The sequence below is a fragment of the Larus michahellis genome, chromosome 7 (genome assembly GCF_964199755.1).
Source record: "Larus michahellis chromosome 7, bLarMic1.1, whole genome shotgun sequence".
NCBI classification, from domain to species: Eukaryota; Metazoa; Chordata; class Aves; order Charadriiformes; family Laridae; genus Larus; species Larus michahellis.
Window position 1 is genome coordinate 42,079,100 of NC_133902.1, and position 24,639 is coordinate 42,103,738.

Consider the following 24,639-nt stretch of genomic DNA (forward strand, 5'->3'; position numbering starts at 1 on the left):
CTGTTTTGGCTTTGTACTGTTTAACACATAGACGAAGTAAACATCAGTGATTCAGGTCAGAAATAACCAAAACTAATTAAATTTGGAAAATTCTTACCTCTATATGTCAGGGGCAGGAGAAGAAGCTGTTTACGTTTTAGTGAGAGAGACGTGGTGAGTTTTCTAGCCTACTATGGGTGAAAATGAATATAGAAGGCTGTGTAGAAGGAATATAGAAGGCTAACAGAGGCACTGTGGGCCATTTGGTCATTATTCCCTTACATAAATTTCCACATACCCTCCCATTCCAGGTGAGAAGAATGAGAAAGAATTGTCTAATGTTAGTTTGGAGGTCTAATGCCGCCTTGCGCGAGCAAAGCGTTATGTAGGAGCTAAAACAGTGTACTGCTGGGTAAAGGGCAGCCAGATTAATTTTATGTTAATTTCTGAGGTCACTTATGCAACACAATGTTTGCTCGCAGCTGACAGTGCTGGTACTGCTTTTCTCAGTATATTGAATCACTCTCCTTTGTGCAGTAATATCTCAAAAACTATAGCAAGTTGTTACCCAGAAAAATATTCTAGTCAAATTAGCTGCTATTTGTTATTAAAATATAAATGATTTATCAATATAAGACTGCAAGATATTCAGAATCCAAGTAAAAGTTGGAAGTTGGCATGGAAACATACTTCGTAGGAATATAGTATCGCTTTTCTGGGCTTATTGAGATAGGCAGACTGTAATGGTGTATGTTTCCAAAAATGTTGTTACCAGTATTTCAATATACATGGCATGGAGCTTAAATTATTGTGGATGGAGTTATTAACATCATTATGCTTAAAGTACCACAGTAATAGGAACTGAAAATTAAATTCAGCTGTTCTGTATTGGGGAGGAAGGAGGTTCTTGGCCAGAAGAGTTTCACAGTTTGAGCATTAGTCACATCTTCATTACTGATCACTTCTCACTGAAACCTGCAGCGTTCTGTCATCTACACAATGGGGTGTATCACGAGAGTATGATTTATTTATTTTTTCTTTGAGGCATGGTATAACCTGTTTCTAGATTTATTCGTATTAAAGGTAAACAAGTTTATGGAGTTTTGGCTAGTGTTTGTTTCTGCAACTCGCGTATACCCAAATGACAGTACTAAGCCAGTTACTATCGTAGTACGAGTGGATTAGCCAAAGCTTTAGTCAGGCTGTACCAGTATTTTTGCCATTAAGCTTTTGCCTGAGGAAAGGGAGGGTTCAAGTGTTTTCCATTTTTTAACTCCTGTTCGCTCTTTTTCTGATTGAAAAAGAAAAAAAAAAAGTTTTTATTTGAAAGCCAATACCAAAAGGAGGGAAGAAATATTTCCATCTTGCAGAAAATACCTCACCTGGATTTTTTTCAAGACTGTCTGTCTACCTGTCACTCTGGGAATGATGGTAGAGGTTTTTAAGGGGCTTTAAATGTCTGGCAGCAGCGGTGAGTCAGTGTGTGGTGCCGGTCAGAATCCTGCCTTATCCTACACACCTACAGGAGGCCGGGAGGAAATACTACCATTCTTACCTTCGGTATTTCTTGCAGCACGCTTCCTCAAAGAGCTGTCGCAACCAGCTCTTTTTAACTAGGATAAACATATAACCTATCAGTTTACCTTTTAGTCTTTTTAATTTACCTTGTCATGCAAAGTTAGACATCCTGCCTCAATTTAAGTGTTTGGGTAGCTGGTGTTTTTGGAGAGAAAACATGCTAGTTGTCAGAGCAGGAATGCTCCTCAGAACCTTCTCCTCTTCCTCTGCTTTGGGAATAACATACTGCAATGTCTTGGAGAAGAACAATTCTCCTAAATCTTCTCCTTGTTCCTGGAACAAGATTCTAGCAGAATTACTGGTTTCTTTTTCCATTGTGAAAATACAATAATTTATTTTATTCCAATCTCACTAGAAGGCAAATGATGCCATACCTTCTGAGATCCCAATTACTTTTCCCCAAAGGAATTTCAAACACAGAAGATGCCTCCACACAGCAGGAATCTCTATTTAGAACCCTTTTGTTATACTTGATAAAATTTCTGAGACCTACACTAAAAACATAGTATACTGTTCTGAAAGGTGTATGTGGTATATTGTCTCCAAATCTTGTTTCTGATGTACAGGTACAATAAATACACTTTTTGTAGAAATCAGTGTTGCTCTGCAGAGTGACTAATTGCATTAAAAACTGAATAAGTAAGGGAGGGGGCTTTTTAACATGATTTGTTAAATTAGAGAATCACAGAATGGCTCAGGTTGGAAGGGACCCTAAAGATCATCTAGTTCCAACCCCCCTGCCATGGGCAGGGACACCTCCCACTAGACCAGGCTGCTCAAAGCCCCATCCAGCCTGGCCTTGAACACTTCCAGGGATGGGACATCCACAACTTCTCTGGGCAACCTGTTCAGTGTCTCACCACCCTCACAGCAAAGAATTTCTTCCTGATGTCCAATCTAAATCTCCCCTCTTTCAGTTTGAAGCTGTTACCCCATGTCCTATCTTCCTGGTAGGGCCCCGTTAGGTACTGGAAGGCCGTTTACTATATCTCTGTTGGAGTATTCAGGAAAAGAATGACTGAAACAAAAAATAAAATACTGATATTTTCTTTTCTAGGTTCAGAGTCCTTCTTGGATGCAGCCTCAGCCATATATAATGCAGCACCCAGTAAGTTTTTCTCCTTCTCTGTTGCGTTGTTACTGATTGGATAAACACTTTACGTACTTAAAACAACAATAAATAGGTCAATTCCCACCCAGTTACTTCCAGAGTTTTGACAATTACATCATGATTAAATCATGGATCAAAATGAAAAGAGAAACTAAGATAGTAACCTGAATTGGGGCTTCATTTTATTAGGAAAAAAAGAAAGTTTCCTTCAGGGTATTGAGATGATAAGGACAATTGGAGTTACCCAGTCAGCATCCTGAGGAAACTTTTTTTATTTTTTTAAATTTAAATGAAAAGCACTTTGCAAATACCAATGTTTTACATACTGTTCACCTAACAGGGGCTGGAATTGAAGATCCGAGGTTTTAGAATGGGTCTAGAATAGGTCAGACTGGATAATTTGTGAGAGACAGATGGAGGTAGTGATATAAGTGACATTATGGGCGCTCACTTGAGAAAACCTGCATAGCTTGTTCTGGCTTCACCGCTCATGAGTAATGATGGTCTCCCCACACTTTGGCTGTGGCATCTGTACCAGACACATTCTAATCTATGCTCTCCCATGATATTTTGCTTCTTATTTTGCTTCTTATCTATGTCATTTGCCAATTAAGTACCATTATATCTGAGATTTATTAGGTTTCTTGAGATGAGCATGACAAATAATAACAGGCGCTTTAATATATGCACTCCTGTAGTTAACAAACAAGTCTGTTTCCAGATATAGTACGGATATTGTCTTGACTTTAATTAACCTCTTCATGCAGATTATAGAATGTAAATCTTCTTGGCAGAACATTTTCTTCTTGCGCATGCAGAGAAGGTGATACTGAACCAGAACACCCTCTCACATGCTCAATTGTTGGTGTATTTGTGATTTTTGATGTTGAACACACACGCACAACTAGTTTTAACTTTTCTCTCTACCTACACAGATTTTCATAAAAAAACATCTTGCACATTATGCTGTGAAAGACACAAGTTAATGCGTTACAATGCTGTGAGGTGTATTAGTTTCACAGGTATACAAGGTGAGATTTCACAGTTGAAAATAAAGATCTGGATTCCTGACTTAAGTTCAGTTTTGGCCTGTGTGAAGACTGGTGCCGTCTTGCTCATTTGCTTTGCAGAGGAGCCTGCAGTCTACAGACAGGAAATTCTTTTAGTGTTTGATGTGCCTGTGACTCATTTCATCTACGCTGATCACATGGTTGTTTTTCCAACTCTACCCTGTAGGGTTTTTTCTTTTCTTTTTTCTTTTTAAGGATTAGCTATTGATTCAAAATACTGGCTTTCAGTACAGTGCAATTATTTCTGTTAGTTTTGAGCCTCAGTCAATTTTAATCAACAATTCTGCAAGCATAAGTCATACAAAGTAATTGGAAATGTGTTTTTGTAGAACATGATTTGTAAAATGAAATTTGTTGATAGCCCTCCATTTCAGATAACTCTGAAAACCTTATGAGTGTGCCCTCCATATTTAGCAATCTCAAGTGTTTAAAAATCGTACATATACTTTTTATGAAGTTAACGAAGTAGTACAGGAGTGATAGAAAGGTTGTCACAGTAGCTAGTATTTAGACAAAGAATCAATCTTTTACACAGCATTGCTGACCTGCTCTTCTCAGGTTGTGTGTGCTAATGAGGCCAGCCATTAATTGGGGCGGCTTTGTATTGTGTGAGAACACTGCGTGTGACAGGTAGAATTCCCCTAACACAAGTGTTCCTCCAAAGCCTCCATTCCTAAAGATGAGACAACTGTTTCTTTGTAACGCCTGAAATTCCAAAGGAAGCTTAAGCTAAGTGAATCTATACCTGGTAACGTGTGCAAATTTGTGCTTTAAAGTTAGCATCTGGTTAAACTCATATTTTACAAAGTGTTTTCAGCAGGTGTCTCAAGTGCATTGTACGTCAGTTGTGTGTTAATAGAAAGTCAAGGCAGTTCTTACCCCATTACCAAACTGTGCAAAACACATCTGCTTGAGTACAATTTTTGGAATCCTCCAGACCTGTGTCCTGAGTCGGTGCCTGGGATTAGGGAGAGTCCTTGTGGTACATCCCCTCGAAAGGATAGCCTGTACTTAGACTCTCAAATCAAAAATGTGATTAAAATCTGAGTGTTGCCACAACCCCTTTCTTTCTTTCTGTTTTAATAGGGTGCTGTACTGACTCCCTCCATGGACCACACCATGTCACTACAGCCTGCATCGATGATAAGCCCTCTGACACAGCAGATGAGTCATCTTTCATTAGGCAGTACTGGAACAGTATGTAGCAATTTCATACCAAACAGAACTTACACAAGTAGAAAATACGCCGTATGCATGTGCAACTAACGTGTAGGAAAAAAGTAATCCTTTAAGTAGTCTTTCATCCAATAGAATATTAAGAACTGTCTTCATTTTTTAATCCTATTCAGCAGGTTTTTTTTCAGTCTATTAGCTGATGAAGGAATTGGAAATGAGTAAATAATATAGATCAAAGCAAATGCAAGGAATCCAGGAAGTAACTCCAGAGTTGTATTGAAAAAGAAAAAAATAGTTGGGTTTGCTCTTCAGGAGATCAGAGTTGCAGAAAGTAATACAAAGTGTGGAACAGAAACTAAAGCAGAAGAAGAGTTGCAGGCTAGCTTCTAAACTGAAAGACTCTTCTGAGCAGATAGAATTAAAAAAAAAAAAAGATTATGATTGGGATTAATAGAAATGTCCTTTACCTAGTCTTTGAAGTCTAAATTTGAGTTTTCTCAAAACAGGTATCTCACTTTTCTGAAAATCCTATTGATTTTATACGGAAAAGTCTTTCTCTCATATACATTGCTTTAGGGAAACAGTCAATAGCTATTAAACGATATCATGGTAGGTATTTTGAATACTCTTAAAATTACAGTGGGCTTTACCTCAACTTAATGGACTCTCTGTCTTTCTAGTACATGCCAGCCACAACAGCTATGCAAGGAGCCTACATACCCCAATATACACATGTCCAGACAGCAGCCGTTCCTGTTGAGGTCAGTATATTTTATAAAAGACCAGAGATAAGAGACGTGAATATGATATTAGATTATTTTTTTTTTGCTAGGAAAACTGCTGTTTGAAGCCTAACGTTGTAACTGTGTGTGTACTGTGAATACAATACATATTAAAAAGATAAAGTGTCATTATTCTCAACTAATGTAACTGGTATTATAACAAAGAATGACCTGTACTTGTAGCAGTACAGTACTTGGAGCAGCCATCTGTATGAGCGGAGCTCAGATGAACTTCTGTGTTTTGTAAAACATGACTTCCAATAGGAGCAAGCCAGGGAGTGTATTGTAGTTTTGATCTTTCATTTAGTTTTCCTGTGAGTAAACTTTTCTGCCAACAAGCCATGATTGTAACTTTTTGCGAAGAATCTCAATTTTACCCTGACATCTCAGGGTACCATGCATATTCGCCTAATAGACCCCTCTGCAAGTCCAGTTGAAGAATGTAACTAAATGGTAGACAATAGTTTGTCTACTATTTTTGACTTACCTTACACCCTTTTATAGGTCAGTACGTTTTTAACAGAGGAGCTAGGTAAAGTATGCTGCAGCTCTTTTATTCAGAATGAGGGCTAGACAGTTTCTTCCAGAGTCTGTAAGAAAAAACATGTCATTTCAAAGTCTGTTTGTCCAGAAACTCTAGAACTTGTTTGATTCAGTTTATGCATCTGCCCATGTGGGTGGGAGAAAGACTTTTGGTAATTAGCTGGTTGCGTTGTCTGCCAGAGCACTATCAGCTGAATGAATTCCCTGGTTTCTGGGGATCTGTGTGTGAAGTCGCAACTACAGTTCTTTGTGTTGCCTCGTGCCAATCACACCACAGCACTCAAAGCCATAGTGTTTGTACATGTGGTAAGCAGGTCTCATCCTTGCTGCTCCTCAAAAGGAGAGGGGCAGGATGCTCTTTGGCATTTGCAGGTAGAAAATATACTAGCAGTTATTTGCTCCGTTTCGATATTTATTTCTATAATTTCAAAGGTTTTTTTTAATTATCATCAAAGCAGCTGAAGAAATACAAGGTTTGCATGATCATTTTATTTCTCTATTTGCTGAAATGTAAATCAATGCAAAGTTAACACCTCAGATTTGGAATACCTCACTTGAGCAATGTTAGCGAGACTTCAGATTTGAAGACTGTTAATTGCAGATAATGCTGCCTGATTTTGTGTCTCATGTCCTGTCTTCTGCTTTATTTGCAGGAAGCCAGTGGTCAACAACAGGTTACAGTAGAGACGTCCAGTGACCATTCTCCATATACGTATCAGCAAAATAAGTAACTGTGAGGTAGGGGCTCATCCTGCCACATGAAAGATGTGAATTCAAAGATATTTTGTTACATAACTTACAGTACTCTGTATTGAAATATTTTTTTTAGATCATATAAATAATACTCATAATATCTGGGGACAGGCAGTGAAGTTAATTTGAACTTGGCCAGAGTTAGAAGCCAGGAAAGGAAGGACAGGTTCCAGAAGTGAGTTAGTGAATTATGAGTAATAGCATTTTAATCATTTCTCTATAGCATAACTGGATTATGTTGTATTTTAATTTGTTCATCTTGGCAGCATACTGTATACAAGAATAACAATGAATTAGTGCAAAAATACTAGAATCACGATGCTAAAGGGAACTGTATTTATACATATATTATACACCAGTTCTGGTACCTGTGAGATTTGGAAGCAGTTTTGCGACTGACTTACAGACCACAGGCAGGAGGGTGGTCTGGTAGAGATCGTTGCTGACCCTTTCTCCTCAAAATTTCCCTGCTCATCCTTTATTCTAGGAAAAAGCGGTTTGGTCCAGAATTTTGTCAGTTAATTTTTAATCTACGTCCTAGCTTGTCTCTAATTCCGGAGTTGTTTTACTTTCCTGCTCCGGGTTTCCTCTGGTTTTGTTTGCGTGGCCATTCTTTACTAACCAATCATTAGCTTTACCCAAACTCCACCCATGCAAAATTTTTGCTTTCTGTAGATTGCCATCCTGAAAACGTTGTATGCACTAACCATCCTCTTCTCCATCCTTCATGTTTTACAATTCTGGAATTTAGTTGATCCTTGACTCATCTTTTTCTGAGTGCTTTGTAAACCAGGCAACTTGACTACATAATTTTTTTTAAATCAAATTTTGTAAGACCTCATACTGGAAATTTCTGTTCAGCAGCCATAATTTGCTAGAGGCTGTCTTAGAAGGGTTTTTCTACAGCTCTCACGGCATTTATTAGAGTCTCAAAAATCATAATCAGTTATGTGTGAAGGAACTTCTAATTGTGTTATATTCTCCCTAAAATGCGTAGACCTATCAGTAGCACATTCTACCGTTACCTTTGATTTTGCAGGTCAGCTGTGTTATTTGACAACACTGCTCTCATCCCCATTATTGGCAGAACAACTTCTTATATGTTCAAGAATGTAAAGATAGAAATAAACCAATGGGGAAACTTCGCACATTCAACAGATGGCACAGTCTGCATAGCGCAACATGTGACCTGTGTTTATTATTGTAGTCTGGCCGAATGCCGGCATCGAGAGCGAGCCCACATCCTTGATTTGCATCCAGGGCAGGCAGAAAGCAAAGCCACAGTCTCTTCTCTTTACCCATCTCCTAGTGTTAAAATCATGGCTCCTGCATGTTTGCTATGCCGAGGCTATTGGCTGGTGTTAACCACTTCTCAAGGAGTTACTTGTTTTGCCTTAAGTCTTCCCTGTGGGCATGTAAAACCTCCTTACCAAGAGAGATGTGTGGTAGACAGCGAAGCGTAACCCTGCGCGCCTTCTCCCCGTCCTGCCTCTCTCTCCCAGCCTGCCAGTATCTTTCCCACGGGCTGGGGCCAGGCAGGAGGAGCAGCCTTTAGTCTCCTGAAAGGATGAGATGTGTTGCCGTTTGAGACACGTTTTATAACGATGACTCTGTGCAGAATACCAAGCTCTGTGAGCAACTCTCTGCGTTTGCTGTAAGCAAATCCTCCACCTATTTTATTCTTCAGAGAAGTACCATTACCTGCATTTATATGCAGTGGGAGCCAGGGAAATCTGTCAGCAATGGCTGTGGCAGGGGGCATGTGGGGAAGGTTAATATTACTCAGCTGATTTCAGCCTCCGAGTATGGCATTTGGTATTTCTGTCCCTGGAACATGCTGGTACTTGTCGTTTTTCAGACAGGTGAAGGGGGGGGGAGTAGTTGACAGTTATTTCTTGCCCTGAATACCCCACATACGGGGAAGACTGCGGTCTCCTAATTGTTGTGGCTTCGTTACTATTGTCAGATTGCAACTTCTTTCTAAATGCACATCCAGCACTTTTGGGAATGTCCTATTAAAAGTCAGTATACGTATTGCCATAAATAAGGGGTGAGTGACAACTAGCACATTTGCACAAGTGGATGCAGTCAATCAGAAATACACATCATCTTTCCTTTAATGGCTACATTTAATAACTTTATAGCTCCTTTTAAAAATGTTGCTACTATGTGAAAATAGTCAAAGACCCTTGAAAAAACCCTGTTATCATCATATACGTACCCATAAATGTACAAACTTTAAAATACCAGACTTTGCCCTGCCTAGAGAAATTAAAACATTGTCTAAACTTTTTCTCGTTAGCTGGGTAGTTTTTTAAGCCCATATGGCAATATAAGCCAATATAGTAAATTGAGCACTCTTCCTTCAAATTTGGTGAGCCCTGAATTGCTGTTGAGGCTTAACCATTGTGGAGGCTCAGTAGCTCTCTCTGTGTTGGCTGTTGGAACTTGTACGTAGTCTCCCTGAGGCTGCACCAAAAGAAAGTTGTGTTCCTTTTCCAGAGATCAAAAGCCTTGGAGATGCCGCAGGAGTAGGCTCATACACGCAACCATTTTTGGTCAATTAAAAGGAAACAACAATAATAATAACAAATAAAAAACCCAACAACAGCAAAGAAGGAAATAGCTTGGAATGCAGTCTCGCCGTTCCCCAGTGGGAGCTCTGCATGCTGAGCAGGTATTAGAGATCGAGGGGGAAAATACAACACAGGCTGTATCCTGGCAGAGAGCCTTATCCTGGGAAGGGCCAAGCACCCTAAGTGCTGCCCGTGTTACTTCTCAAGTTTGCACTCAGGTTCACTTAGCCGCCTCACAGCTGTCTGAAATAGGAAATGATTGAGTGTTGTGGCCAGTTATGTGAGAAAAAATCCCTGCAATTGTAACTCTGCTCTAGCTCTGACCTTTCTGTGTTACAGATGTCCAGTGTTGACCGGGCCTGGAGAAGGGTGCAAAGGCTGAAACAATCATGGATTTTACTGATCAATTGTGCTTTAGGAATTATTGACAGTTTTGCACAGGTTCTTGAAAATGTTATTTATAATGAAATCAACTAAAACTATTTTTGCTATAAGTTCTATAAGGTGCATAAGAAAAACCTTAAATTCATCTAGTAGCTGTTCCCATGAACAGGTTTATTTTAGTAAAAAAAAAAATTTTTATCAAGTGTTACGACGCAAAAAAAAAAATATTCAAATTTCTGGGTATGCACAGATGACCACGAAGACTTATTCACGTGCATGACAGAATTTGTGTTTTGGTTTATTTTTATTTTGTTTGTTTCTTTTTTTTTTCTTTTTCCTTTTTTTTTTATTGTATGAAATGGGTTTTCTGAAGTTTAAAATAGTAAAACATCTAAGATGATGTTCTGTGCTTGCAGTGTGTGAGTGTTGCTTTAGTGCAGTGTTGCAGTTATAGTGTCTGGTCTTTTAGCTTTCTGTTTTTCTTTTAATGTAGTGTGAAGTGTCTTATCCTTTTCTATAAATTCCAATTTGCCTTAAATCTTTCAATGCTGTAGCTGTTTCAGTAAGTAGTCCAAACTAATGGTGTAGAATGCTTTGACCAAATGAGCTGGTCTATTATGCCTTGTAAAACAGCAGCATAGGGCTTTTAAAGGTAGTCAATAAAAATTGCTGAAAATTTGGCTTTTTTAATGTGTAGTAAGTGTTTTTAATGATTTTTCACATAATATGTAAGGTAGTGAAATGCAAGAGGGGAAAAAAATGTTTTGTGTGAAACACATTTTCTGACTGGGGAAATTTTAATAGGATAAATTGTTTGTAAGGCCATATGCCGATAGTTCCCTCTGGTAGTTTGAATGATTTAGGAACTCTGCTGTATGATGCAATGTAAAATCTTTTTTTGCCTTTTTTTCAGAAACTAACTTGATGTTCTAGTTTTAGCATAGGTAGAGTAGGGAGTTTTGGGGTGGGGATATCACCGAATGTTTTTGTCCTTCCTTTATACTAATGATAGTGCTTTAGGATGAGGATTGTGCTGAGACTTAGCAAACAGAAAAGTTGCTATTTTAGCAAAATGGCAAAAGCTAAAGGACTCGTTTTCAAACATACGCTGAGATTTAAGTAGAAGCATAATTGATTGGGTACTAGCTCTCTATAGTAGGTAAATAAAAATAAAAAGACTTGGCACTTTTAAAAGGTAACTTTACCAAAGAACAAAGAGCCAGTAACCAATAATTCTGATTTGTCTCAGCATTACGTCTTCTGTACTCTTTATTTTTGCCGGACCAGTTTGCGGTTAGGAGAATGTGCCTTTTTTGTACATTTGCATTTAGGTTTTATAATTTTAATTGATGTATGGACACAAAAGCATGAAGGAAGACTTGGATCCAAGCAGTGCCACACTTTACATCATCACTACAAGTGTTAAGTGTAAAGAAAACCGATTTTGAAACTATGAAATTCCTGATTCATAAATACACAGTTATTTGTACTTCACATATTAGATAATTCACTGCTACTAAAGCTCTTTATTACAATTGCATATGTTTTAAATCGAATGATAAATTAAGTTGTCTTCCAAAACTGTGTACTTCTCTGGTCAGCTGTATATGATCAGTTATCTACCTCAAAGTTTATTTCCTTTTGTATTGGGACAGGTTGCTGGCCCTCCCTGTTTCCGCAGACCAAATCATCCTAGCTCAGGAGCTAGGGCTAAGCAGTTGTTTCTTTCAAGTATTTTTTAGTTTTTAAATTTTGTGTGAGTATTGGAGTATAGATGTCGGTGACATTTCATAGTTTCAAAAGTAAATTGCTGCTCTGAGAAGTGTAGATTCTAGTGAAATACATAGTCATAAGAGATGTGTTTTTGTTTTTTCTTTTTTTTAAAAAGTTGTGGTATTATTGGTTCTATGCTCCCTGGAATATTACTGCTTTGTAAAAGTCCAGACTTCCTGCAGCACCTTGCCTGTATCTGGTAACTTTCCAAACCTGGATCTCTCACTACTTGATGTTTTTGCGTTAATTGAAACTGCAGTATGATAGCTGTGTTAGAGGGAGGGAAGAGCTGCTGCCGAAATGTCTGAACTAAGTGCCATACTCATTGTCTGGGTAAGATTTGGGAAATTTAACCTCTGTACATAAAGAAATAATCAGTTACTTAAACATCACATAGTAGACAGCCATTAAATTATAAAAAAATTAATTTATGAAGAAAGACCTTTTGTACAGATTGAAAAAAAAAGATTTTCATAGAGATATCTATATGATCAAGAGAGTTAATTTTTTATTTTTGTTTTACTAGTGCCACAAACTTGCCAGTGGTAACTTATTTGTCCGGTTCAAGATAACTCTGTAGTTTTGTTTCCTAGGACTTGTTAAATGCCAAAAGACATTTTTGAACTGTAAATTTGATTAGATTGTTAGCTTTTTTCTGTTTTATTTCTTTGAAAACTTTTGAATAAAAAAGATCCCAAAAAAATGAAAATGCGTTGTCTTCTTCCTTCAGCCCTTCCTTTACTGGGGGAAAACCCAAACAGGTTATGATAAAACCTGTGCAAGTATTTTGAAGTGCTCGGAGTTGCTTTTTGCTTTAGAGTCTGTGTTTTTCCCTCCTCTAGCTTTCGTTAAAATCAAATTTTAAGTCGTTCAAACCACATTACAAAGTCTCTCCCTGTTTTGTCTGAAACAACACGTGACAGATGAGAAATATATGAAGCTATACCTGATTTGAATGCAAGAACTCCGTTGTTCTGCATGTCAGCCCGCACGGAGAGCTGTGTGTAACCATGCTGGTACACTGTAGTTGTAAGTGCAAGCCAGTCTTCTAGAAGTAAGGGTGTGGAGACAGAGGGTCACTTTGGTTGTTCGGAGCATTGAATTTGCTGCCTAAAAGTCCTTTTGTCTTTCCCGCTGCAGTGGCGTTGGCTGGCATGCCTGGCTCTGGAGAGCAGAGGTGATACTTCGCTGGAATTAAAAATTATCCCGAGTGTTTGCCTTCCAGCTGCAGTCTTTGAGCATTTTATTTCTTTAAAGATCATCTCGGATTTTATTATCCTTTTGGCAAGATCACCACTGCTGATGGTGTGTATCAGACAGGGGACTGCTCTGCCCAGAGTAAGGCTTGGAAAAGAAATAGAGTGAAATATCAACTAGTGTGTCTCCTCGGCCAAATGCTTCCCCAATCACACAGTCCTCCACGTAGCTTTGTGTCGATGCGTGTGGCAGGAGAGGGGCTCTGACTTGGTCTTGGGTGCCCGAGGGTGCGCCCAGTGGCAGGGAGCAGTGGCTCACTGGGTGATCCTGTGGGCGCCTGCTTTGGATGGGCAAAGGGGAGGCTCGCTCGGCGCAGGCTGTGCTGCCCTGGAGAGCCCTCTGCCCTGTGGGAGACTGTCCTTTACATTACACACCTGGTTTTGACATACAGCCAGGACTGGGCCAGGCCAGGCAGGTGCTGGCTGGGTGCCCTGGGGTCACCCTGCAGGCAATGCACAGCCCAAGCCTTCGGTCACACGGTGCTCACGCAAGATACTGAGAATAAACGTGTTTCCAGTGGAGGTAGCGAGATGTACTCACCTAGAGGTTGGGAAACGGGATTTACGTTAGTTTATGCAATACAGACATCCTCAGCAAGGATGGCTCGTTGTCAGTGAAGAGAAAAAAAAACCTCACACTGTGTGCTACTAAACAAATTTAGATTCCTGTACCTGAAAAAAATACCTTTTAACCATTTTGTGGTAATTTAAATACTGTCCCAGTATGTTGGCTGTCTAAAATGCAGTGGGTGAGAAGATGAATACAGAAAACTTTTAAAGGGTTTTGTTACAGTATTCCTGTTCACCACCACACAGAATTAATCTCAGATTATTAAGCAGTCTTTCTGAATTATGTATGAATGCTACCTCACAAAAGCTATGTGCAATAGACTCAGAATAATGCAGGTTGGAAAGGCTTTTTGTTATCTATTTGCTTTTCTAATTAGCCCTATGATAAACTTAGGTCTGTTACTGTAACTCCAAATATATTTGATAAGAATGAATGCTTTCAGATTAGTACCTTCCCTGATATAATAAAGTTGTGCGTATCATTTCTATCAGGCAATCTGCAATAATGCAATATCTTTATGTAATATACTTTTATTATATATAATAAAACGCATATTTATTGCCAACTGGCTTGTTCTAATGTTGACTCCATCCTCTTTGCATACAACCTGTTTTGAACCCTACTTGCAAACACGCTGCTAGTAAGTTTTTCTTTACCTGTTAACAAATACTGATAAGCGTCATATTCATGTAGGATGATTTTTGTACTGATACAAACGTTTTGTGCAAGATCGTGTACAGACGCTATTATTTGTGGCTGTTAGTGATTAGAAAGTAGCCTTTGTTTAGGCGCTGAACAAAATCTGTTATCTTTCTCTATTTTATAAATGAACTACACTGGGCAGGTGCAAGACAAGTGCAAGCAACGCATTAGCAGGAGTGTAACAAAGTACTGTTGATCTGCTGAGCCCTGCTAATGACTGGTTGCTAGATTGGGCTAGAATATTTGTGGAGTTAAGTCAGAGTGGTCTAAAGCACTCTCCTGGTACTCTTTGTCAGTTTTTCTCAGGAGAAAAAATTAATGAGAGGTGCTGTTTTGCTCTCCCCTTCTAGCTTTAATTTATGCCATGGTACCTCCACCATACCAGACAAATTTGATGATTGACTAAAACTGTGCCACCTCACTTTCTGCAGAAACATCATATGAGAAATGCATTTTATGTGCCAGAATATTTATATGAGTTTGTACTCCTACTCCTCCTGTGCACACTTCACTGTTCCTTTTGCTTTGATCAACTGCTCCAAAATTATTTGCAAACTTTCACATGCGTTGGAATAAGATACTCGATCCTATCCTGTCCAGCAGTGTCTTAGTGAAAGCCAATGTGTTAGTTGGTGGCATTTAAGACATGTATGCTGTTACCTTCCAAACGCTTGCAACACTGACGTACTCTTTCAACTGTGAAAGATCGTCTGTACCATTCCCTAGCCAACAAATTCTGGCATTGATTAACCCAAACAAATCTGAGGCTTTTGGCTTTCAGACTTGGTCCGTTAATTCTATCCAGAATAGGGGTTAGGATATACAAAACCTATTCTGTTTGGCAACTTCTCCTCCAGCCACTAAGAAAAGCCAAGCAGATGTCAGAACAGCAAAGATTTACAGTGCAGTGACCAGAGGGAGCGTGTAAAAGCTTGTGTGTGGAATGAGTCAGTCTTTCCTATTCAGGACAGCTCGAACTGCATCTACCATCCGAGAAACCTGTGCAGCTCATTTCTCTAGTAAAGGAGAAACCATATCACAGGAAAATACTCCTGGATTTTTTTTTTTTCCATGTCCAAGAAGGAAGGCCAGCTTGTCACCAAGCAAGCTTCAACTGCTTAAGTTACCTTGCCTTGTTCAACAGTACGCCCTCACTCGGTGCTTACCTCGGCGGGGTTCTGAATTCTGCTGGGTTGCAGCGGGCTCCCTTCCGCTGAATGACGTGATGTCTTTCGACAGCTTCACTGGGATAGAAAGGGATATGTGGAGAACTTAAAGAGCGAAGGTATGTGGCACCCTAAAGACTTCCCACGTGCACACTACAGGCGTTCAGATCGACCTGCTCAGGCAGATTTCTGAGCAGCTTTATCGTTTTAGAGCCTGGCATGCCAGTGTTACCGAGGGAAAAACCATGTGGAAAATATTCCCGCATGTACACTCTGCTGGTCCTAAAGAAGTCTTCGGCAATGGGAATTTTCCCTGGTATTTTCACCACCTCAAATTAACACACAGGGCTCATGTTTTCAAGTATTATCTGTGAAGTGCTTAAGGGTAATGGAATAAAGCAATGGTTTAAGAGAAGGCTAAGAGAAAACTTACTAGTAAATAGGATGTTTTGGTAAATAATTTTGGCTTTTTTGCAAGCACGAACAGAAAATTACTTTTCCTTTTGTGCTTTAGTCTTTCCCCAATGAGAAATACTTTTTTTCCACCAATGAGAAATACTGTGCTAACCTTTTTTGCGTTCCAGTGAACGCAAAAAAAAAAAAAAAAAAAAAAAAAAAAGTATAAATGTATTTACAGGTATTTGTTACAACCTCGCTTTTGGGTCAGTTTGTTTGGGTATCTTTAGCCAGTCTCAAAGATAATCTGTAAGGAAAATATACATAACTAGGAGCATAAAGCAGTTATTTATTGACTAGTCCACAGAGAAAAAAAGTAAGATTTCACAAGCCATTAGGCTAGAGACGAGGACGCTCACCCAGCGAGGCAGCCGCGGTGGCTTTGCTGGCCAGGCAGGCGTCGGGCGGGAGGGGAAGGGGCCGTCCCTGCAGCTCCCCGGAGCAGACCCTCAGCGTTGCCGCGTTTCCATCCTCTGCCAAGCTCCGTCAGTGCCCCTGGCACCGATGGCTTGCCCCAGCAAACCGACCTGATGCCTCCTGACTATTTTATACCTTTCCGTGTAGCTGCTTTCCCTCCTGAATCCTTGAGCTACTGGCAATCCTGTCCCAACAGCTCTACCTCTGTCTGTAATTTTACCTTTCTTGTCTCTCCACAGACTTTCTGACGGTTTTTTTTCAGCATTCTGAGGCCAGGTTGCGCAGCTGGGCCGGGTCAGAGCTGGGCCCTGGTGCACAGGCGGCTACAGCCCTGGGAGAGGGGAGGGAGGTGTATGGCTGGGGCTGCAGCGAGGGGTGACAAACTCCAGGTCTTCCTCCCAAGACACTTCCTTCCAGGTGTCAAGAAAACATCGTTCAAGGGCAGTTGGAGGAGTGGATATTCAGAGAGCTCCAAGTGTTGCTGTCTTTGCTAGAACAGAATGAAAGTTTGGTTGCAAAGAGCTTTAAGAGAGGTCAGTGTAGCTAGGTGGAATAAAATACTCCAGAAGTTACCAGCTGCGTCTGTCGTAAGTTCCTGACCTCCTTCAGCCTGGCTCTGCTCGCTTTCTGTAGTTCCAAGGGGTTCCAGCCGTCGGTAGTCAGAGGGTTCGTACGGGAGTGGGAGGGAGGCAGCTCATCAGCGAGTCGTGGGCTTCACACAGGAAAAAGCCTGTTGCCACTTGTGCAGTCCCGGTGCCATGAGCTCTTGAAGCACAGAAGCTACTGAACAGAGACAGCAGTAGGGGTGTACGCTTGCGTACCAGGGTGGGAACCCTTGGGTTTTAAGTTGTTTCTTAGTGAACTATATTTGTATTTGAGTGGTCTAGCTCCATCTTCACTGTGGTGTCTCTAGAAACAGCAGGGCTTTACCCTCCGTTCTAGGGTAAGTTTTGTACTGATGTGCTGAAAATCCAGATCTCAGTTATTAAAAACAAACAAAAAAAAGAATTAAGCAGTTCCAGGAATTCCTCTCCTGAAAATATTTTGCAGATGAAACTAGCCAGTCATCTCTGGGAAAACAATTCAGGCCAAACCATACCGTTGCGTGTATTACGGTAAGCGTATGCACAGCTCATCTATTCCAGATGCTGATCATCCGATCAGCCCTGCAGTGCGTGGTGCTGCCCCGTTTCAAGGCTGCAATTAATTTCCTAAGCAACGCTGTGCTTATCAGCAAACCCAACCGTTGGGATCCGTCCTTTTTTAACGCGAGTCGCACAGGTGGGCGAGCGGAGCGGAGCCCTGGGCGCAGGGGGGGACTCTCTGCTGGCCCGGGCTCAGGCTCTCCCTCCTGCAGCCGCCTTTGGCTGCCAGCACAGCTGGGGGGACAGGCTGGGGAGACCCCCACACCCCAACTGTCCCACTGCTGCTCTTCTTACCCCAGAGCTTAAATAACATCTTATCTTGCAGCCACCAGAGGGCATCTTCCTTAAAAGCTGAAATAATCGAAAAAGGTGAACTCCCATCCATAGTATGTAATTATGGTGCATTTATAGCTACCTATTATTAAAAGCAAAACCTCATCCTGCCTTTGCGCAGTACAGTGCAAGTGCTCACATTTCTAATAATGTGGGTTTAATCATCATTAAGATGGCAACAGTGTTGTCTTCATCAGAGGAAAAAAAAAAAGCCGTGATTTCCTTTTGGTTAATGAAATGCGTAAGGGTGCCTTCGCTGCGCAGCAGGCAGGGGGAAAGAAAAAAAAAAAAAAAGAAACTAATCAAAACCACATCACCAAAAACACAAATGCTCCAGGCAGGGTCAGGGAGAAACGACAAGAAGCTTGTATGTGACAGACGAACACAAGAGGAGCCAAACTGCAAGGGAATTCTGGAGAAGTCAAGCAGACTGCAAAGATTCAACCCAGACCAGACCGAGAAACCTTTTTCCCGTTAACTCAAAGCCAGTCTGCATATACTCTTGGGAGCACCCTTTTTATTATTATTATATCTTTGTAAGAGCAAAGACAATTAAAAATATACTCGTTCAAAACAACGCGAAAGAAATACCTTTTCAGGATGTAAACAAAGCTCTGAAAATAAATTGGTATCTTGGGGGCTAAGTGGAAAATCTCTACTGCAGAACAAAACTATGCAAAGTATTTGGGGTGATACAGAAAAGGCTGCTCATTTTTGCAAAGTTCATTCAAGAAGACCTTTCAGTGGTCATTAAAGATGGCTTCTAATGTATCTATCGAGATTACTAATACGGATGGGGAAGGCGGGAGGAGGGGACAACGGAAATAGTTATTTTTGCTGCCTTGTCTCTCTCTGTGGTGCCGCTTGAATCTCATGAATAAATTAACCATAACCCACAGCGGATGTTAGTGCTTCGAGTCTCAGAACCTTTTTGTAGCTCCCCTTTTTGTTAAGGGGATTTTTGGTTTTGGCTTGCACACGCGTTTCAGACGGTTGTGTTCACCTCTGGTTGCGCTGGACGGTCAGCCTTGTCGCGCACCGTGCGTGCCCCAGGCAGGGGCAGCCACTCTGACCTACACCATCCTGCTCTTAGATGTGGACTACAAGAAGCATTTGTTAATCTCTGCTGGGGATTTTGTCACTCTTCAAAGTAATTAGATGAATCACTTCTGGACCAGGCCAAATTGCTGTATCAGGCACAATAAAAGACCCAAAGAGCAACCAGAACAAATAGGGCAGTTCATAGACAGTCATGAATAAAATACTGTAAGTCTGGAAATATAAAGTATTTCTCTGTTTTGCATACGCCCTAGCCTTAGGCTAAACACTACACAGGCACAGACTTGAATTTCTGGAAAAGGATCTGATCCGGGCTTGTGTTTGCAATTTTTTGAGGATCGCTTTTTGTATTGAATGAGGACCGGGGAGAAAAACACTCAAATCCAAAGTAATTTTTTTTTTTTTTTTTTTTCAAATTTCAGACCTGAAAGCTTTCCTTCTCTGTGAGTTTTTTTTTTTTTTCCTTTGCAGTCTCGAGTACTTGTGATTATCTTCTTTTGGCATCCACCTCGGTGTCAGCGTGACTATGTTTGTCACAGGTTTTATACGCTGCTGCAAGCAGGACTCAAATTAGGATTGGTGTGACCAAAGGACAATAGCTCTGCCAACAAGACAGACTTTTTTTGATCTAACTAGCAGATGCTCTGCTAGCGTCTCTCGCTTTTTTGCCTCTCTCTCGCCGAAAGGACCGAAACCAGGCTGTCAGTGCGATCCTGCTCAGGGGAACTACAACTGTTTGCACAAGATCTGAGGCTAGCCAAATACCTCCTTTAATAACTGCTTCCAACAGCTACTTGTGAAGGCTCCGGTGGTAAATTCCGTTCAATATATCACAGCTTTAAAAAGCAGAGATTTTTCCAGAAATGGCTACTCTTTTTATAGAGGCTATTTTGCACCCTAGTGGATTATTTTAGATAGTAACAAATTGTTCCTGCATATCCCTGGTCATCAATCACTTGCAAGAATAATATTGCAGGGGGAGGAGGCTAGAAAGAGACCCTGCTGCGATTCAAACCTTGAATTCGGTTTTTTTTCCCCTCCCCTGTTACTCGACAGTAGTTTTGGAAGAAGAAGAAACTACCAGACATATTAAAGACCTGGCATAAAATATTGGACCAGCTTTTCAGGTGTCACTGAGGGGTGGCAGGTCTAGAGGTGTCTCTTCAGTCCAGACTTAAGAAGATCTTAACTAGCTTTAGTTTTTCAAGCAAGTCTGAAGGCTACGGGCTGCCAGTCATCCTGACAAGGTGATGACTAATGGGGACAATTAGCTCCCTCCCCTAACATGCTGTCTGTCATGGCGATTTGAAAGGGAATAGGAACACTTTTCCCTAAGGAAACAGGTTGGCAAATGGGTTTGGGTCTGTTAAAGCTTTAGCATAGTTTCAATTTAACAAAATGTCAAAAAGTTGTTCCAATGAAGGGCAGGTTCAAGTCCGTATTGTCTGCTCTGTAAATTCCTCTTTAATTCATGTTCACGTATTGAAAAATTCAGTCTATAGCCAACCTGTGATTCCACAGGAGTAAGCTGAGGAATTTCCATCCTTTCCAAAGGAAGAAAGATACCGTTATGTGTTGTCCACTTCATAAAGTAACAGCTTTTAACATTTTAAGTAGTTACTAGTCAAGCTGTGTAGGATGAGTTAAAAAGTAGCAGGCATCAGTAATGTAACTTGTTTCTATCTCTTTCAGAATGGTATTTCCAGTTTATAGACAAATTTGAGATGCATCTGACTGGTTATTATTCATTATCACCATTATCCAGCTGCTAATCATGAAAGCTAATGCTTTGAGAAGTGTCCTGCATCTCTGACCTATTGATTTTAGCACCCGTAAAATCACAGAACTTTATTTTCAGACCCGCTGAGTGCCCAGAGCACAAAGGTCAGTTTGCGACGCATGTTCAGTGCTGAATTTTAAAAACCAAAGTGCCTTCAGTTGGGCAAGTTAAAATTTTTCCTTGGTTCATGCTTAGTGAGCGAGCTTTAGTAGAGCTGACTGCGTGGATCGCAGCAGAACTTGCCGAAAAGAAAGGAGAAAGGCAAAGCAGTTACCGCCACTGAACTAGACTGACTCTTTAGAGGGACCAAGGAGCGATCAGACTATAACCTAAGAGCCACTGGGAAACGCTACATGACTAACCTGTATTGTCATTGTGTGACTGGCAGGAGGAAGGAGGATGGAGCACAATTGTCAATTTATTGGAAGAACAATGTAGTCATTCAACAAGGCATTATTCTCCACTAACTTAAATGACAGTAGAGCAGCCCACTCTTGACTTAAGAAAACATGAGTCATTCAAATTCCATATTTAATAATGAAATTGTTCCACTGACTTATTTGTTGACATAAATTACGTATAGCTAATATGTTCCTGTTGCAGACCCCGAGGACTCTTTGTTTATGCTAAACGTGAATGTATTCTAGCACATGAATTACTATCCTCCTGCTTGCTTCTTGGGCGCCTCCCGAATAAGTAATACGTTGGCATAACTTTGCCATTTGTCAGCCAGCAGTCTGGTAGCACATTTGCTCGTCAATCTAATTTTAACCTTTTCTCATACGAGCACTTGGTATTTCATGTAAATCAACCAGACAGTCTGTCATTCAATAGGATACTATCTTCATAGTCTTCTAAACTATGTGCTCTATCGTATGTGCTCATTTTTAAGTAGCAGAGGAAAAGTAAAGCTAATATGTTACTTCTGGTTTCTTAATACCAGAATGCCAGGAATCTCTTTATTACCACAGTAGAGACAAGTGACACGTCTCGCAGGGGTTTGGGACAACGGGCCTGGTAATGCATTCAGCACTTCCTGAATTGAAAGGTCTGTCCTGAATGGTGAGTAGTGCAACGGGTGCCTAAAGGCTTCATAGCACGTATTCCAGGTCTGTTCCTATTATCACTCGAATTGGCAGCTAAGAATACAAAAAATACACGCAAGCGATGAATTAAAAAATTATTTATAAATAATTACTCTGCGGTTACAACACGTTTCTTGATAAAATACTGATGCTGATTGCAAAAGAGAGCATAAATCATTCTGAACTATGGATAAGTTTGTGAATGCTCATTTCTTTTGATAATTTGTGTAAATAACATGGAAGGTTTACTGGCATATCCTTTACTTCGTAAGGTTTTTCGGAAATTGGTTTGGCTATGAAAATAGTATGCTTGAAGTTTAGCTGTTTTGTCAGCATTGCTGTAACTATGCATCACTTTAATATATTTTATTTTTTAAACATGAATGAAGGTCATAGTCCATTTATGCGGCCTAAAACCCATTCTGGCTTTTTCAGATATTTTACTGCATTAAGAATGTTTAAAAAAAGCAATTGTAAAGTTGCACTGAAATGATCTGTGATGTCTGCTAAGAATTCAGTCCCTCACAACACCTGTAATCCTTCACTGCATGAACGAAGTGAATAGTTCACTCTTTTAATAGTTATGAAAAGTATAGTTTGACCGATCTAAATTTTCCTTATTAGTACTTTGAGACTATTAACGCTGCATTACATTTCACTCCATTCAGGCTTATGACTGATAAAATAAAGCTACATATATTTAATACTAGATCCTGTTCTGTATAGTGATTTTTGACCCTGTACTTGGTCTGGGGCAGAGCCCGCAGGGTGCCTGCCGTTCTCCCCGGCACAGAGCTTGCTAGTCCCCTTGCCAAAGAGCAGGAGCGAAGCTCGGTCGCTCCTGTAGCATCGAGAAGCCCCTCCTCAGCCCATACTCTCTTGTGCTGCTGTTTACTTACAGACTCCATCACACTTGGAGTCTGTCGCCATTGCCATGCCCCCTTTGTAGCAACTTCTGTGCGTGGGACGCACGCCAAAAATTTACCTCCGTCGCCGCGGAATTAATTCACCTGTGTTGAGTTTCTGGGTATGAGTTGTATCTAATGATAGTTGTGCAATTTCAACGACAAAGTTCTGTTTCTGATTGAGGTAGTAGTGTAATAGAAGCATTAACACACAAACGGCTTCCACCACCACCTCCAGCGCCTTTTATATCTACAAATCAAGTATAGGCAATATCTGCCCATCACGATCTAAAGCAATACAAGAATTTAGTACTAGTTTGACCCAAGGTCTTAGCCACAGATTAAGTAAATATCTTCAAGAACACAGACCTGAGATTTCTAGTCGTAAGTTTTATCTTGAATAAATATACATCAGCAGAATTTGTCCCAAAAAATATTCAGGTACTTCTATTACTTAATTTTGCATAGCAGAGTTATACATAGGAGTTTGTTGGGCTTCTGTATCTGGACGTTTTATGCCAGGTTGTGCTCTCAGGGCTGTATCTAGGCAGATTGAATACGGCCAGTGAGGTGGACTGTCATAAACGGTGACAATGTTTGATCTCATTGAACTTGTCAAAAATAATTTTACAAGTAATTTATTCATTGCAATATTAGATCTGGTTTACTCCCGTTGTTCTTGCAGCTGCGAGCTTTACCTAGTTCAGGGAAACGTATATTGCCAATAAAAGTTTGCTCTAACGAAAAGCAGTGAATTTCGGGGGGTGGGAGGAGGCTGCATTATATCAGAGGAAAAGTATTTTCTGGTCTTACCTATTGTTTGTGCATTAGTGCACATGTAGTTGTGTTTAACAAACATCCTCTTTCCCTTCAAATTTTCCATGACTCTTGATCCTTATGGATTGCTGAAAAAACATAATCTATCAGCACAATCAGAAGTTACAGAATTATATATGAGATGAATCTAGCCTCAGATCTTTATTTAAGAAGGAAATTAATATTTTAATTCTATGCCTGTAAAAAGAAAAAAAAAAGAAAAAAGGTGGTAAGACAACTTGGGTAATCTTTTTCCCTGGGGTACATATCAAAGGACAAACTGTCCTAGTTATCAGCAATATTTTTGTCCAGGAAACAAAGGCAAAATCCAACCATCTCTGTTGGAAGCACTCAGTCTTTCTCTTTTCATGGGAATTTTGTGTATCATTCCAAAAAAACCTTAAATGCATTTTCAGGTACTGCTAGTGAGACAGCTTTAAAAATTATTTTCCCCAGAGCCGTTAATCACACTAATTCTGTTAACGTCCGTTGCTTTCTTAATCTCGACTCAGTCCCACCTATTAGGTGGCGAGTCTGTATATCAAAGTCTAAATTCGGCTCACTTGATTGTCTGTGTAACGTTTCCTCCAAAAAGGGACAGCAGATGCCACCCGAGGGACAAGTAAAGCTCGCAGTTATCATTTGCAGCAACATCTGTATTAAATTGGTGCACAAAAGGTAACTGCCACAACAATGTACTGTCGACCTGAGTTGCACGTGTTCGGGCCCCGTATGAAAACTAATGAGAAATGTGGATATTCTGTCCTCCCCAGCATGTGTCCATGACCATCATGACATGACCGTGACCATCCTAGCTGGTCAGAGTTTGCATACCTGTCCTCCTTGAGCCTCCAGGTTAAAAAATAAAGTCAATGAATAATGCATGAAAAATGTAGCTAGAAACACTCTACTGAAAGGAGGATTTGGCAAGCTGCACTTAGGAAGAGACTACACTTATTTAAGTAAATAAAAATCCTGAAAACAAGCAAAGAAACCTCTCAGGTCTTATAAATTACCTGGTATCTACAGGTTTTTGGTCCAATACCTTTTGACAAATTAACAGTACTTTTATGCTAAAATTACCATAATGAGATATTGTGTTTTTCCACTGTACTGACCATGCCCCAGAAGTGCAGTAGAGAAGTTTATTGCCGATTATTATTAGAAAGTAATTCTGTAGACATTTAAATTCCATTCTCAAGGGCACCTGATAGAATTCGCTA

General features: G+C 40.2%; 1 protein-coding gene across 6 annotated transcripts in view; it reads left to right on the forward strand.

Moving 5' to 3' along the window:
- RBMS1 (RNA binding motif single stranded interacting protein 1) overlaps positions 1-10,642 on the forward strand; it is a 147,706-nt gene extending 137,064 nt beyond the window's left edge. For all 6 annotated transcript variants that reach the window (XM_074593650.1, XM_074593649.1, XM_074593655.1 and 3 more), the window contains exons 10-14: positions 2,615-2,665; positions 4,825-4,935; positions 5,595-5,675; positions 6,893-6,977; positions 9,908-10,642. In XM_074593650.1, coding sequence (XP_074449751.1) covers positions 2,615-2,665; positions 4,825-4,935; positions 5,595-5,675; positions 6,893-6,970 — 321 coding nt within the window. In that variant the 3' untranslated portion in view covers positions 6,971-6,977; positions 9,908-10,642. The remainder of the gene's footprint in view (positions 1-2,614; positions 2,666-4,824; positions 4,936-5,594; positions 5,676-6,892; positions 6,978-9,907) is intronic.
- Positions 10,643-24,639: the final 13,997 nt, after the last annotated feature.